Below are 13131 nucleotides of genomic sequence, written 5' to 3'. Positions count from 1 at the left end.
GTTTTGGAATAGAATGTCTAACAAGTTATGGACTGATGTGCACAGACTTTTGGCCATATATTCTGCAACACCTGAAGAAAGTCAGTTAATCATATTCTTATCTTTCTGAAGAACTCTGATGTGTCAGGTCTCCATACTAGGGCCGGGTGATTGATCAAATTAATTCACTCACAATTCTGATGTTGCAGGGAATCGGGAACTTGATTTTATTTGCAGGGAGAGACGTACCACAGCAGCGTAGCTCAGCGGTTGGGTCAACCTACCGCCTCGTAATTCTCCAGGCTGTAAATAAATATATTTTTTATTTTGCCATCATATTAATTAAGAATAAGACAGACTTTCAAATTAAATTAAGTTAAACAAGAATTCCCCCCCTGACCTGAGCGCCGTGGCGGGGGGGAGGGGGTGGCCCAATGTACCGGACACTTAAATATCATGTCACAATCAGTTGATCCAGTGAATCCAGAGAGCTGCTCTTCCTCTAAAGCCTTTGAAAGGATACATCCTTTTAGTGTACAGTTTCTGGAAAGTCGCAGCATTAGCTAAGCCAGTTACGATAAATTGCTGGGTAGGGGGTGCAACCTGGTCGCCATTGAGGTAAGCAATTCCATCAGCACATTACTAGCTCCACAGAGAGCAAAACAAATGAAGTTAAAGAAGCATACCAGCCTCCAGTATTGTTCACCTATTCACTGGATCTATGAAAAATGCTAGATCGGTGGGGGTCCAACCGCTGCGTTCGGCGGTTTCCTTTAGCCCTATAGACTTTGAATGAAGCGGCACAGTGCATGCCTGGCCCCACCTCCATTACATCTCTTCCCAGCAGCCGTCTTGCAACTGGGGTTGGGGGGCTGGAATGGGGCCACCTGTGCTGGCGATCAGTGGTGGTTCCATCAGTCGGAATTTAAATCAATAAATTACAAGTTATCCTGAAAGTTATCCCACAAAGCCATCCATTAATCTGTTCAGTTCCTCTGGATTTCTAACTTGCTGCCAATAGATCATGTGAAAGTTTCCTTTTCAAGGCATATCCACAGGATTTGCCATAAATGTCCAATAGATGTGGGTCCCACCTACCTCCCTGATCCCCGTTGTACCTTGTCCCACTGACTGAAAAAGGGTCGGGAGTGCGGAGACAGTCGAGCTCACTGAGCTACAGGGTTTCCGTAACTCCAACAGAAAAGTATAGGAGATACGGAAAAAAGCGTACCATGGCGAGCTACACTGTCTCCTCAGCTCCTGACTTCCGAAAACCGCGTAGATCGCTGTGCTAAGCTGTTTCTTTAACTCCCATTCAATTCTAGTGGTGTTACAGAAACGGCGTAGCTCAGCGATTTTTGGATGCCCAATCACCTCTTTAGACATTGGCTGGGGAGCAGCAAGACAAGGTAGGATGGGGGTCAGTGGGCCCAGTTCTAGAAGTGGGACCCGCATCTATTGGACATTTATGGCATATCCTGTGAATATGCCATAAATGTCCAAGATGGGGAAACCCATTTAATGACAACGCTGCTGGTACACTCCAGCAAGAATAAAGAGATGGAGCAGAGTGGAACGAGCGCAACCACATTCAGAGCCGCCTGAACTACTGGTCAATGCATGTGGGCAGGGAATATAATACTTTATTGAATTCTAGTCTTTACATAAGGGAATTTCAGGCATAGCAACTTTAGGGTATGTGCACACACACTAATTACGTCCGTAATTGACGGACGTATTTCGGCTGCAAGTACCGGACCGAACACACTACAGGGAGCCGGGCTCCTAGCATCATAGTGATGTACGATGCTAGGAGTCCCTGCCTCGCTGCAGGACAACTGTCTCGTACTGAAAACATGATTACAGTACGGGACAGCAGTTCCACGGAGAGGCAGGGACTCCTAGCATCGTGCATAACTATGATGCTAGGAGCCCGGCTCCCTGCACTGTGTTCGGTCCTGTACTTGCGGCCGAAATACGTCCGTCAATTACGGACGTAATTAGTGTGTGTGCACATACCCTTAGTAATATTTACGGATAATCCACACAATGTGTATATTTCGTTATTGAAATTTATCCTTTTACATAAATGCAGCATGCACAGCAATCCCTAGAAGCATGTATGTCATTTCAGCTATAAAATGGCACCCCACTTTTACTTAATGGGGCTGCATCAGGCTCAGATGCTTCATGCGCATGTACAGCTCAGCGACCTGGTGTCGGAAGGAGTCTGATTTATTACGCGCAGACTTATGGTACTTCTTCCAGCGCCAGATCACTAAACTTTTTTCAGTTTATTTTGCCAAAAAAAACCCCACAAGAATCTTACATAAACTTGTAAAAAAATAAAGTTTTAATTTTAGGCCATATCGCTCAGCGATATATAGAAAGGTTGTGTCATAGGGCTGAAACTTTGCATGGATATGGATAAATTAAAACATTTATTTTTACTTTTGGAGAAATGCAATTTCTTTATTTGATACATATATACATTCATATATAAATCTGACAACTGCCCCTTCAGTTGCGGATTTGTAGTGGGTTTTATCCCACTGACTGCATTAGGGAAAACCTCTGCTTGTCAAAATTGAGCAATTGGTCATGTAACTCATTGTAACCAAAGGCCTTCTTTTATTTTTCTAGAGTGTTTAAAAAAAAATAATAATAATGCAAAGCTGAGATCTGATTGGTTCTCCATTGATAAAGTGGTGATCAACCTGTGAACTCATCATGTGATGTCATAATGCCACAACATTCTAACCACCTCACAGGGCCAACACTCCACAAGGTCAACACTCCACAAGGTCAACACTCCACAAGGTCAACACTCCACAAGGTCAACACTCCACAAGGTCAACACTCCACAAGGCCCTGCTGCTCTATTGTCAACCTGCAAGATGTGCATCACCTCTAAACCTACAATTCCAAACAGTGATCATATAGATCTCCAGGTGGACTACGAAAAACCAAAGGAGGAAGGTTAGTTACACAATTATTTAAAAAAAAAAGTTAAGAAAAAAAAACAAAAAACATTCCAGTACCTACACATCCAATACTCATAAAAAATGTGGTACTGGAACAAAGCTTTTTGGGTTGTCTTCTATCTATAAATGATATTGCCAGGTCAATATTAAAAATTTTTTTAGTGTCAACTTACTTCTTCTTTTTTGCAAAAAAATGCTCACTGTGATTAAGGGCTTATTCAGACGAACGTGATATACATCCGTGCAACGCGCGTGATTTTCACGCGCCTCGCACGGACCTATATTAGTCTATGGGGCAGTGCAGACTGTCAGTGATGCGTAAAACTCACGACATGTCCATTCTTTGTGCGTATTTCGCGCATCACGCACCCATTGAAGTCAATGGGTGCGTGAAAATCACGCGCACCACACGGAAGCACTTCTGTGGGACTCGCGTGATTGGCGCAACAGCAGTAAAACTATGAATGTAAACAGAAAAGCACCATGTGCTTTTCTGTTTACAAACATCCAAACGGAGTGTCATAATGATGGCGGCTGCGCGAAAATCACGCAGCCACGCATCATACGGGGCTGACACACAGAGCTGTTAAGTGCCTCATCCACACGCTGCAGAGAATAAAACAGCCAAGAAGCCGTTCATAAATTGACCTATGACGCATTTTTTTTAAATCTGCAGAATGTCAATTTATGCTGCGGAAACGTTGCTCTTTTGTTGCGGACTTTAACTATTGAATTCAGTGAAAAGGTAAAAACCGTACAAAATAGCAAATGTTGTAATTTTTGCGTTGGAAAAGATGCGATTCTGCCGTAAAAATCACAAATCAGAAAAGAAACAAAATCTTTTTATTCTTAAAATGAATTAAAAAGATAATACTTACAACCCGGCGTTGTCATAGCGACACATTCTTCTGTTCTTGGTCCTGGCAGGCCTCCTTGGATGATGTTTCATCCTATGTGACGGCTGCAGCCAATCACAGGCTACAGTGGTCACAAGGACTGCACAGTCAGGAGGCCAGGGTGCATGGAAAACAGAGGGATGTATCGCTATGACAACGCCAGGGTGGTATTGACTTTATTTTATTTTTTCCCAGCACGGATTCCGCCCAAAAATCTGCATTACAATTTGGTGCAGTTTTTCGGGCAAAATTTCCTGCGGGTTTCAGGATGGATACGCTGCGTACTTTTACACAGCGTATCCGCTTTGTGTGAACATAGCCTAAAAGTAGTATTCCAGGCTTGTAAAGAAATGTCAATTAAATGATGTGTTATTTATACCACTGCAGCTATGACATGTTTCAAAATGTGACCAAATACTTCCCACACCATGCTCATGGCCCTCTTGGCACTGAATGCCGTGGCATTGGCAAATAGTGACCGGGACACCAAAGCTTGTAAATAAGAAAGTAGGCTCCCTTTGCCCACCCCCCACCACCCATCATTTCCCATGGCAGTTGGAAGACTAAGAAAGTCTCTAAGAGCTTCTATCAAAAAAAACAAAAAAAAAAACAACACGTGTCTGTTATACACGGATAGGCCTAATCTAATGAATAATAAATAGATAATCCAATGCATTTAACAGTTCAATAAAGTTAAGAATTTTCTTTTTAATAAGTCACATAAATGAAACTAATAAATACATTAACCAATGTTTATCTTTTAACCCCTTAGTGCAGAATAACGACATCTGCGGCAGTTAATTGCCGCAGAATTCTGCACATGGACATCATTCTGACCGGACGGGCATAGCCCCTGTGACTGAAATCTGGTCTCCCACTGCAATAACCGTTTAACCTCTTAAATGACGCGGTCAACAGCGGCTCTTGCATTTAAGTAATTTTACAGAGGGAGATGGCTCCCTCTGTCACCCATAGGCAGGCCTGTAAGGGAGATCGCGGGGCGCAAAGGGGTTGCCATGGCAGAAAGGACCGTACCATATTCTAGGAGTTAGTAAAAGTGTAAAAAAACAAGTTGATACATTATTTAATCTGCATGGTGCAGGTCGCAAGAAAGCAAAACAATGGCGGAAGTGCCTCTGCCACAACCCCCCACAAAATCAAAATTCAATGGGTTAACCAGTGCCGGAAGATGTTATGGCAATCATAACATTAGGTGATACTTTTTGTTGTTGATGGGCGCCGATTCCATGAATGAAAATACAGTCACATGGTACCAGAAGTTCATTACTTCTTTTCCCTTTGGTGACATGCCGACAGAGTCCCATGTGATCTAGAAAGCTCTCCCGTCCTCCCTAAGTTACAAAAGCACATGACCGGACGGGGGCTGGCACTGGGACGATGTTGAAGACGTAAGCCAGCCCCATTTTACCACAGTACCAGCAGTACCAGCTCGTTTCTTTGAGAATGCATGTTGTAAGAGAACGCATCCCGCGTCGGGAATGATGGCAGCTGCAAACATGGACGCATGGGCATGAATGAGCTGAGGGGAAAGTAGGGCATGATGGGACTTGGTAGTTTTCAGAGCGTGCTGAAACTGCAAGGATCGCACATAACACTGAAGTTTCAGAGCGCAATAAGTTTCAGAGAGCAATAAGTAACGAAAAGTATTATTTTGTACAGGCAGAATGGATTATGCTACGTGTAATGCTGAACAAAAATATTTTTTGGGGTTTGTTTTTAAATGGCTCCCTTGATAAATAAGTCCCATGTAAACCAAAGTTGTAGAAATAAAACTACCTCGTTATGCTAAAAACCATCCACATACGGCTACATCAGTGGAAAAATTAAAAAGGCAGCAACACAAAAACAAAACGTATTAAAATTTTTAAAGACCTAAACATATTTGATAGTACGATAATTGTCCTGACCGACAGAATTTTTTTTAGAAACTTAATTAAAAGAAACATGAATGGAAAGGCAGTTTTTTTTCCATTCCACTATAAAAAAAAAACTAAAAAAGGGAAAAGTTACTCATTAATTATATGATCCGCTAAAGTGGTGCAATTTAAAAATACAACCCATCCTGCAAAAAACAAGCCCTCATACTGCTATGTCTACATAAAAATAAAAAGATGAAAAAACAAAAAGCAACGCTTGGTCCTTAAGGTCAAATAAGGATTAAAAAAACCAATACATACGGTATGGTCTAAAGACGGAGAACATAGAGGCCGGGAGAGCAAAGGGGCCGAGAGAGCAAAGGGGCCGGGAGAGCAAAGGGGCCGGGAGAGCAAAGGGCCTGGGAGAGCAAAGGGGCCGGGAGTGCAAAGGGGCCGGGAGTGCAAAGAGGCCGGGAGTGCAAAGAGGCCGGGAGTGCAAAGGGGCCGGGAGAGTAAAGGGGCCGAGAGAGCAAAGAGGCCGGGAGAGCAAAGAGGCCGGGAAAGCAAAGAGGCCGGGAGAGCAAAAAGACTAGAAGAGTAAAAAGGCCAGAAGAGCAAAAAGGCCAGAAGAGCAAAAAGCCAGAAGAGCGAAAAGGCCAGAAGAGCAAAAAGGCAAATAGGGAGGAAAACAAAGAGTCCAAGAGACAGAGCGCAAAGAGGCCAAGAGGGCGGAGAGCAAAAGTGGCGAGGACAGCCAAGAGGCCAGGAGAGCAAAAAGGCCAGGAGAGCAAAGAGGCCAAGAGGCCAGAAGAGCAAAACGACCAGAAGAGCAAAAAGGCCAAGAGAGCAAAAAGGCCAGGAGAGCAAAAAGGTCGGGAGAGCAAAGAGGCCGGGAGAGTAAAAAGGCCGGGAGAGTAAAAAGGCCAGGAGAGCAGAGAAGCCACTAAGAGCAGATAGGCCACTAAGAGCAAAGAGGCCAGGAGAGCAGAGAGACCACTAAGAGCAGAGAGGCCACTAAGAGCAGAGACCACTAAGAGCAGAGAGGCCACTAAGAGCAAAAAGGCCAGGAGAGCAAAAAGGCCTGAAGAGCAAAAAGGCCTGGAGAGCAAAAAGGCCAGGAGAGCAAAGAGGCCAGGAGAGCAAAGAGGCCAGGAGAGCAAAGAGGCCAGGAGAGCAAAGAGGAAAGGCGAGCAAAGAGGCCGGTAGAGCAAATGGGATGGGAGAGCAAAGGGGCTGGGAGGCCAAAGAGGCCCGGAGAGCAAAGAGGCCAAGAGAGCAAAGAGGCCAGAAGAGCAAAAAGAGAGCAGGAGAGCAGAGAGGCTGGGAGAGCAGAGAGGCCACTAAGAGCAAAGAGACCAGGGGAGCAAAAAGGCCAGGAGAGCAAAGAGGCCAAGAGGCCAGGAGAGCAGAGAGGCAAGGAGAGCAGAGAGGCCAGGAGAGCAAAGAGGCGAAGAGGGCGGAGAGCAAAGAGGCGAAGAGGGCGGAGATCAAAGAGGCCAAGAGTGCGGACAGCAAAGAAGCCAAGAGGCCATGAGAGAAAAGAGGCCAATAGGCCAGGAGAGCAAAGAGACCAGGAGAGCAAAGAGGCCAGGAGAGCAAAGAGGCCAGGAGGCCAGAGGAGCAAAAAGACCAGAAGAGCAAAGAGGCGAAGAGGGCGGTGAGCAAAGAGGCCAAGAGGCCAGGAGAGCAAAGTGGCCAGGAGAGCAACGAGGCCAGGAGAGCAAAGAGGCCAAGAGAGCAAAGAGGCCAGTAGAGCAAAGAGGCCAAGAGGCCAGGAGAGCAATGAGGCCAGGAGAGCAATGAGGCCAGGAGAGCAAAGAGGCCAAGAGAGCAAAGAGGACAGGAGAGCAAAGAGGTCAGGAGAGCAAAGAGGCCAGAAGAGCAAAGAGGCCAAGAGGGCGGAGAGCAAAGAGGCCAGAAGAGCAAAGAGGCCAGGAGAGCAAAGAGGCCAGAAGGGGAAAGAGGACAGGAGAGCAAAGAAGCCAGGAGAGCAAAGAGGCCAGGAGAGCAAAGAGGCCGGTAGAGCAAAGAGGCCAGGAGAGAAAAGAGGCCAGGAGAGCAAAGAAGCCAGGAGAGCAAAGAGGGCAAGATCAAAGTGGTCAAGAGGCCAGGAGAGCAAATAGACCAGGAGAACAGAGAGGCCAAGAGAACAAAGAGGCCAAGAGGCCAGGAGAGCAAAGAGGCCAGGAGAACAAAGAGGCCAGGAGAGCAAAGAGACCAGGAGAACACAGAGGCCAAGAGGCCAGGAGAGCAAAGAGGCCAGGAGGCGAGAAGAGCAAAAAGGCCAGGAGAGGAAAAAGTCCAGGAGAGCAAAGATACCAAGAGGCCAGAACAGGAAAAAGGTCAGAAGAGGAAAAAGGCCAGAAGAGCAAGGAGGCCAGGAGAGCAAAGTGGCCAGGAGAGCAAAGTGGCCAGGAGAGCAATGTGGCCGGTAGAGCAAAGTGGCCAGGAGAGCAAAGTGGCCAGGAGAGCAATGTGGCCGGTAGAGCAAAGAGGCCAAAGGAGCAAAGAGGCCAGGAGAGCAAAGTGGCCAAGAGGTCGGGAGAGCAAAGAGGCCAAGAGGGCGGAGAGCAAAGAGGCCAAGAGGGCGGAGAGCAAAGAGGAAAGAGAGAAAATAGGACAGGAGATCAAAGAGGCCAGGAGGGCAAAGAGGCCAGAAGAGCAAAGAGGCCCAGAAGGCAAAGAGCAAAGAGGCCAGGAGAGCAAAGGGGCCAGGAGCGCAAAGAGGCTAAGGAGAGCAAAGAGGCTAAGGAGAGCAAAGAGGCCAAGTGAGCAAAGAGGTCAGGAGAGCAAAGAGGCCAAGAGAGCAAAGGGGACAGGAGAGCAAAGAGGCCAGGAGGCCAAAAGAGCAAAAATGCCAGAAGAGCAAACGGGCGGAGAGCAAAGAAGCCAAGAGGGCGAAAAGCAAAGAGGCCAAGAGGCCAGGAGAGCAAAGAGGCCAGGAGAGCAAAGAGGCCAAGAGGGCGGAGAGCAAAGTGGCCAGGAGAGCAAAGTGGCCAGAAGAACAAAGAGGCCAAGAGGGCGGAGAGCAAAGAGTCCAAGAGGGCAGAGAGTAAAGAGGCCGAGGGCGGAGGGCAAAGAGGCCAAGAGGCCAGGAGAGCAAATTGGCCAAGAGGACAGGAGAGCCAACAAGCCAAGAGGCCAGGAGAGTAAAGACGCCAGGAGAGCAAAGAGGCCAGGTGAGCAAAGAGGCCAAGAGGGCGGAGAGCAAAGAGGCCAAGAGGCCAGGAGAGCAGAGTGGCCAAGAGGATAGGAGAGCAAAGAGGCCAGGAGAGCAAAGAGGCCAGGAGAGCAAAGAGGCCAGGAGAGCAAAGAGGCCAGGAGAGCAAAGAGGCCAGGATAGCAAAAGGCCAGGAGAGTAAAGAGGCCAGAAGAGCAAAAAGGCCAGAAGAGCAAAAAGGCGAAGAGGGTGGAGAGCAAAGAGGCCAAGAGGGCGGAGAGAAAAGTGGCCAGGAGAGCAAAGTGGCCAGGAGAGCAAAGTGGCCAGGAGAGCAAAGTGACCAGGAGAGCAAAGTGGCCAGGAGAGCAAAGAGGCCAAGAGGGCGGAGAGCAAAGAGGCTAATAGAGCAAATAGGACAGGAGAGCAAACAGGCCAGGAGAACAAAGAGGCCAGGAAAGCAAAGAGGCCAGGATAGCAAAGAGGCCAGAAGAGCAAAGGTGCCAGAAGAGCAAAGAGGCCAGAAGAGCAAAGGTGCCAGAAGAGCAAAGAGGCCAGGAGAGCAAAGAGGCCAGGAGAGCAAAGAGGCCAGGAGAGGAAAAAGGCCAGGAGAGTAAAGAGGCTAGGAGAGCAAAGAGGCCAGGAGAGCAAAGAGGCCAGGAGAGCAAAGAGGCCAGGAGAGCAAAGAGGCCAGGAGAGCAAAGAGACCAGGAGAGCAAAGAGACCAGGAGAGCAAAGAGACCAAGAGAGCAAAGTGGCCAGGAGAGCAAAGTGGCTAGGAGAGCAAAGTGGCGAGGAGAGAAAAGTGGCCAGGGGAGCAAAGTGGCCAGGAGAGCAAAGAGGCCAGGAGAGCAAAGAGGCCAGGAAAGAAAAGAGGCCAGGAGAGCTAAGAGGCCAAGAGAGCTAAGAGGCCAGTAGAGCAAAGAGGCCAGGAGAGCAAAGAGGCCAGAAGAGCAAAAAGGCCAGGATAGCAAAGAGGCCAGGAGAGCAAAGAGACCAAGAGAGCAAAGTGGCCAAGAGAGCAAAGTGGCCAAGAGAGCAAAGTGGCCAGGAGAGCAAAGTGGCGAGGAGAGAAAAGTGGCCAGGGGAGCAAAGTGGCCAGGAGAGCAAAGAGGCCAGGAGAGCAAAGAGGCCAGGAAAGAAAAGAGGCCAGGATAGCTAAGAGGCCAAGAGAGCTAAGAGGCCAGTAGAGCAAAGAGGCCAGGAGAGCAAAGAGGCCAGAAGAGCAAAAAGGCCAGGAGAGCAAAGAGACCAAGAGAGCAAAGTGGCCAAGAGAGCAAAGTGGCCAGGAGATCAAAGAGGCCAGGAGAGCAAAGAGGCCAAGAGGGCGGAGAGCAAAGTGGACAGGAAAGCAAAGAGGCCAAGAGGGCGGAGAGCAAAGAGGCCAGGAGAGCAAAAAGGCCAGGAGAGCAAAGAGGACAAGAGGCCAGGAGAGCAAAGAGACCAAGAAGCCAGGAGTGCGAAGAGGCCAGGAGAGCAAAGAGGCCAGGATAGCAAAGAGGCCAGGAGAGCAAAGTGGCCAGGAGGGCGGAGAGCAAAGTGGCCAGGAGAGCAAAGAGGCCAAGAGGCCAAGAGACTAGGAGAACAAAGAGGCCAGGAGAGCAAAGAGGCCAAGAGAGCAAAGAGGCCAGGAGAGCAAAGAGGCCAGGAGAGCAAAGAGGCCAAGAGGGCGGAGAGCATAGTGGACAGGAGATCAAAGAGGCCAAGAAGGCGGAGAGCAAAGAGGCCAGGAGAGCAAAGAGGCTAAGAGAGCAAAGAGGCCAGGAGAGCTAAGAGGCCAAGAGAGCTAAGAGGCCAGGAGAGCAAAGAGGCCAGGAGAGGAAAAAGGCCAGGAGAGCAAAGAGACCAAGAGAGCAAAGTGGCCAGGAAAACAAAGAGGTCAGGAGAGGAAAAAGGCCAGGAGAGTATAGAGGCTAGTAGAGCAAAGAGGCCAGGAGAGTAAAGAGGCCAGGAGGCCAGAAGACCAAAAATGCCAGAAGAAGAAAGAGGCGAAGAGGGTGGTGAGCAAAGAGGCCAAGAGGGCGGAGAGCAAAGAGGCCAAGTGGCCAGGAGATCCAAGTGGTCAGGAGAGCAATGTGGCCAGGAGAGCAAAGTGGCCAGGAGGGCGGAGAGCAAAGAGGCCAGGAGAGCAAAGAGGCCAGGAGAGCAAAGGGGCCAAGAGGCCAAGAGAGGAAAGAGGACAGGAGAGTAAAAAGGCCAGGAGAGCAAAGAGGCCAGGAGAGCAAAGAGGCCAGAAGAGCAAAGAGGCCAAGAGGCCAGTAGAACATAGAGGCCAGGAGAGCAAAGAGGCCAGTAGAGCAAAGAGGCCAGTAGAGCAAAGAGACCTAAAAGCCAGGAGAGTAAAGACGCCAGCAGAGAAAAGAGGCCAGGAGAGTAAAGAGGCCAGGAGAGTAAAGAGGCCAGAAGAGTAAAGAGGCCAGGAGAGCAAAGAGGCCAGGAGAGCAAAGAGGCCAGGAGAGCAAAAAGGCCAGGAGAGCAAAGAGGCCAGGAGAGCAAAGAGGCCAGGAGAGCAAAGAGACCAGGAGAACACAGAGGCCAAGAGGCCAGGAGGCCAGAAGAGCAAAAAGGCCAGGAGAGGAAAAAGTCCAGGAGAGCAAAGAGACCAAGAGGCCAGAACAGGAAAAAGGTCAGAAGAGGAAAAAGCAAGTAGGCCAGGAGAGCAAAGTGGCCAGGAGAGCAAAGTGGCCAGTAGAGCAAAGTGGCCAGTAGAGCAAAGTGGCCAGGAGAGCAAAGAGGCCAAAGAAACAAAGAGGCCAAAGAAGCAAAGAGGCCAAAGAAGCAAAGAGGCCAAAGGAGCAAAGAGGCCAGGAGAGCAAAGTGGCCAAGAGGTCGGGAGAACACAGAGGCCAGGAGAGCAAAGAGGCCAAGAGGGCGGAGAGCAAAGAGGCCAGAAGAGCAAAGAGGCCAGGAGAGCAAAGTGGTTAAGCAGAGCAAAGAGGCCAAGAGAGCAAAGAGGCCAGGAGAGCAAAGAGGCCAAGAGAGCAAAGAGGCCAGGAGAGCAAAGAGGCCAGGAGATCAAAGAGGCCAGGAGAGCAAAGAGGCCAAGAGTGCGGAGAGCAAAGTGGACAGGAAAGCAAAGAGGCCAAGAGGGCGGAGAGCAAAGAGGCCAGGAGAGCAGAGAGGCCAGGAGAGCAAAGAGGCCAGGAGAGCAATGAGGCCAAGAGAGCAAAGGGGCCAAGAGAGGAAAGAAGACAGGAGAGTAAAAAGGCCAGGAGAGCAAAGAGGCCAGGAGAGCAAAGAGGCCAGAAGAGCAAAGAGGCCAAGAGGCCAGTAGAACACAGAGGCCAGGAGAGCAAAAAGGCCAGGAGAGCAAACAGGCCAAGAGAGCAAACAGGCCAAGAGAGCAAAGAGGACAGGAGAGCAAAGAGGACAGGAGAGCAAAGAGACCAAGAGGCCAGGAGATCAAAGAGGCCAGTAGAGCAAAGAGGCCAAGAGAGCAAAGAGGCCAGGAGAGCAAAGACGCCAGGAGAGCAAAGAGGCCAGGGTAGCAAAGAGGCCAGGGTAGCAAAGAGGCCAGAAAAGCAAAGAGGCCAAGAGGGCGGAGAGCAAAGAGGCTAATAGAGAAAATTGGACAGGAGAGCATACAGGCCAGGAGAACAAAGAGGCCAAGAGGCCAGTAGAACACAGAGGCCAGGAAAGCAAAAAGGCCAGGAGAGCAAAGAGGCAAGAAGAGCAAAGAGGCCAGGAGAGGAAAAAGGCCAGGAGAGCAAAGAGGCCCAAAGAGCAAAGAGGCTAGGAGAGAAAAGAGGCCAGGAGAGGAAAAAGGCCAGGAGAGTAAAGAGGCTAGGAGAGCAAAGAAGCCAGGAGGCCAGAAGACCAAAAAGGCCAGAAGTGCAAAGAGGCGAAGAGGGTGGAGAGAAAAGAGACCAAGAGGGTGGGGAGCAAAGAGGCCAAGAGGGCGGAGAGCAAAGAGGCCAAGAGGGCGGAGAGCAAAAAGGCCAAGTGGCCAGGAGAGCAAAGTGGCCAGGAGGGCGGAGAGCAAAGTGGCCAGGAGAGCAAAGAGGCCAAGAGGCCAGGGGAGCAAAGAGGCCAGGAGAGCAAAGAGGCAAGGAGAGCAAAGAGGCAAGGAGAGCAAAGAGACCAGGAGAGAAAAGAGGCCAGGAAAGGAAAAGGCCAGGAGAGCATAGAGGCCAAGAGGGCGGAGAGCAAAGAGGCCAGAAGAGCAAAGAGGCCAGGAGAGCAAAGAGGTTAAGGAGAGCAAAGAGGCCAAGAGAGCAAAGAGGCCAGGAGAGCAAAGA

At 49.4% G+C, this 13131-nt stretch overlaps 1 protein-coding gene across 1 annotated transcript in view; it reads left to right on the top strand.

Annotated features, from left to right (window-relative positions):
- The first annotated feature begins 2876 nt into the window (after positions 1-2876).
- Positions 2877-13131, top strand: part of LOC142741889 (uncharacterized) — a 61266-nt gene continuing 51011 nt past the window's right edge. The window contains exon 1 of the mRNA XM_075851211.1: positions 2877-2958. Coding sequence (XP_075707326.1) covers positions 2877-2958 — 82 coding nt within the window. The remainder of the gene's footprint in view (positions 2959-13131) is intronic.

Source organism: Rhinoderma darwinii, chromosome 2 (assembly GCF_050947455.1).
Source record: "Rhinoderma darwinii isolate aRhiDar2 chromosome 2, aRhiDar2.hap1, whole genome shotgun sequence".
NCBI classification, from domain to species: Eukaryota; Metazoa; Chordata; class Amphibia; order Anura; family Rhinodermatidae; genus Rhinoderma; species Rhinoderma darwinii.
The sequence above is the reverse complement of the archived record's forward strand: the minus strand, read 5'-3'. Positions and strand labels throughout refer to the sequence as shown.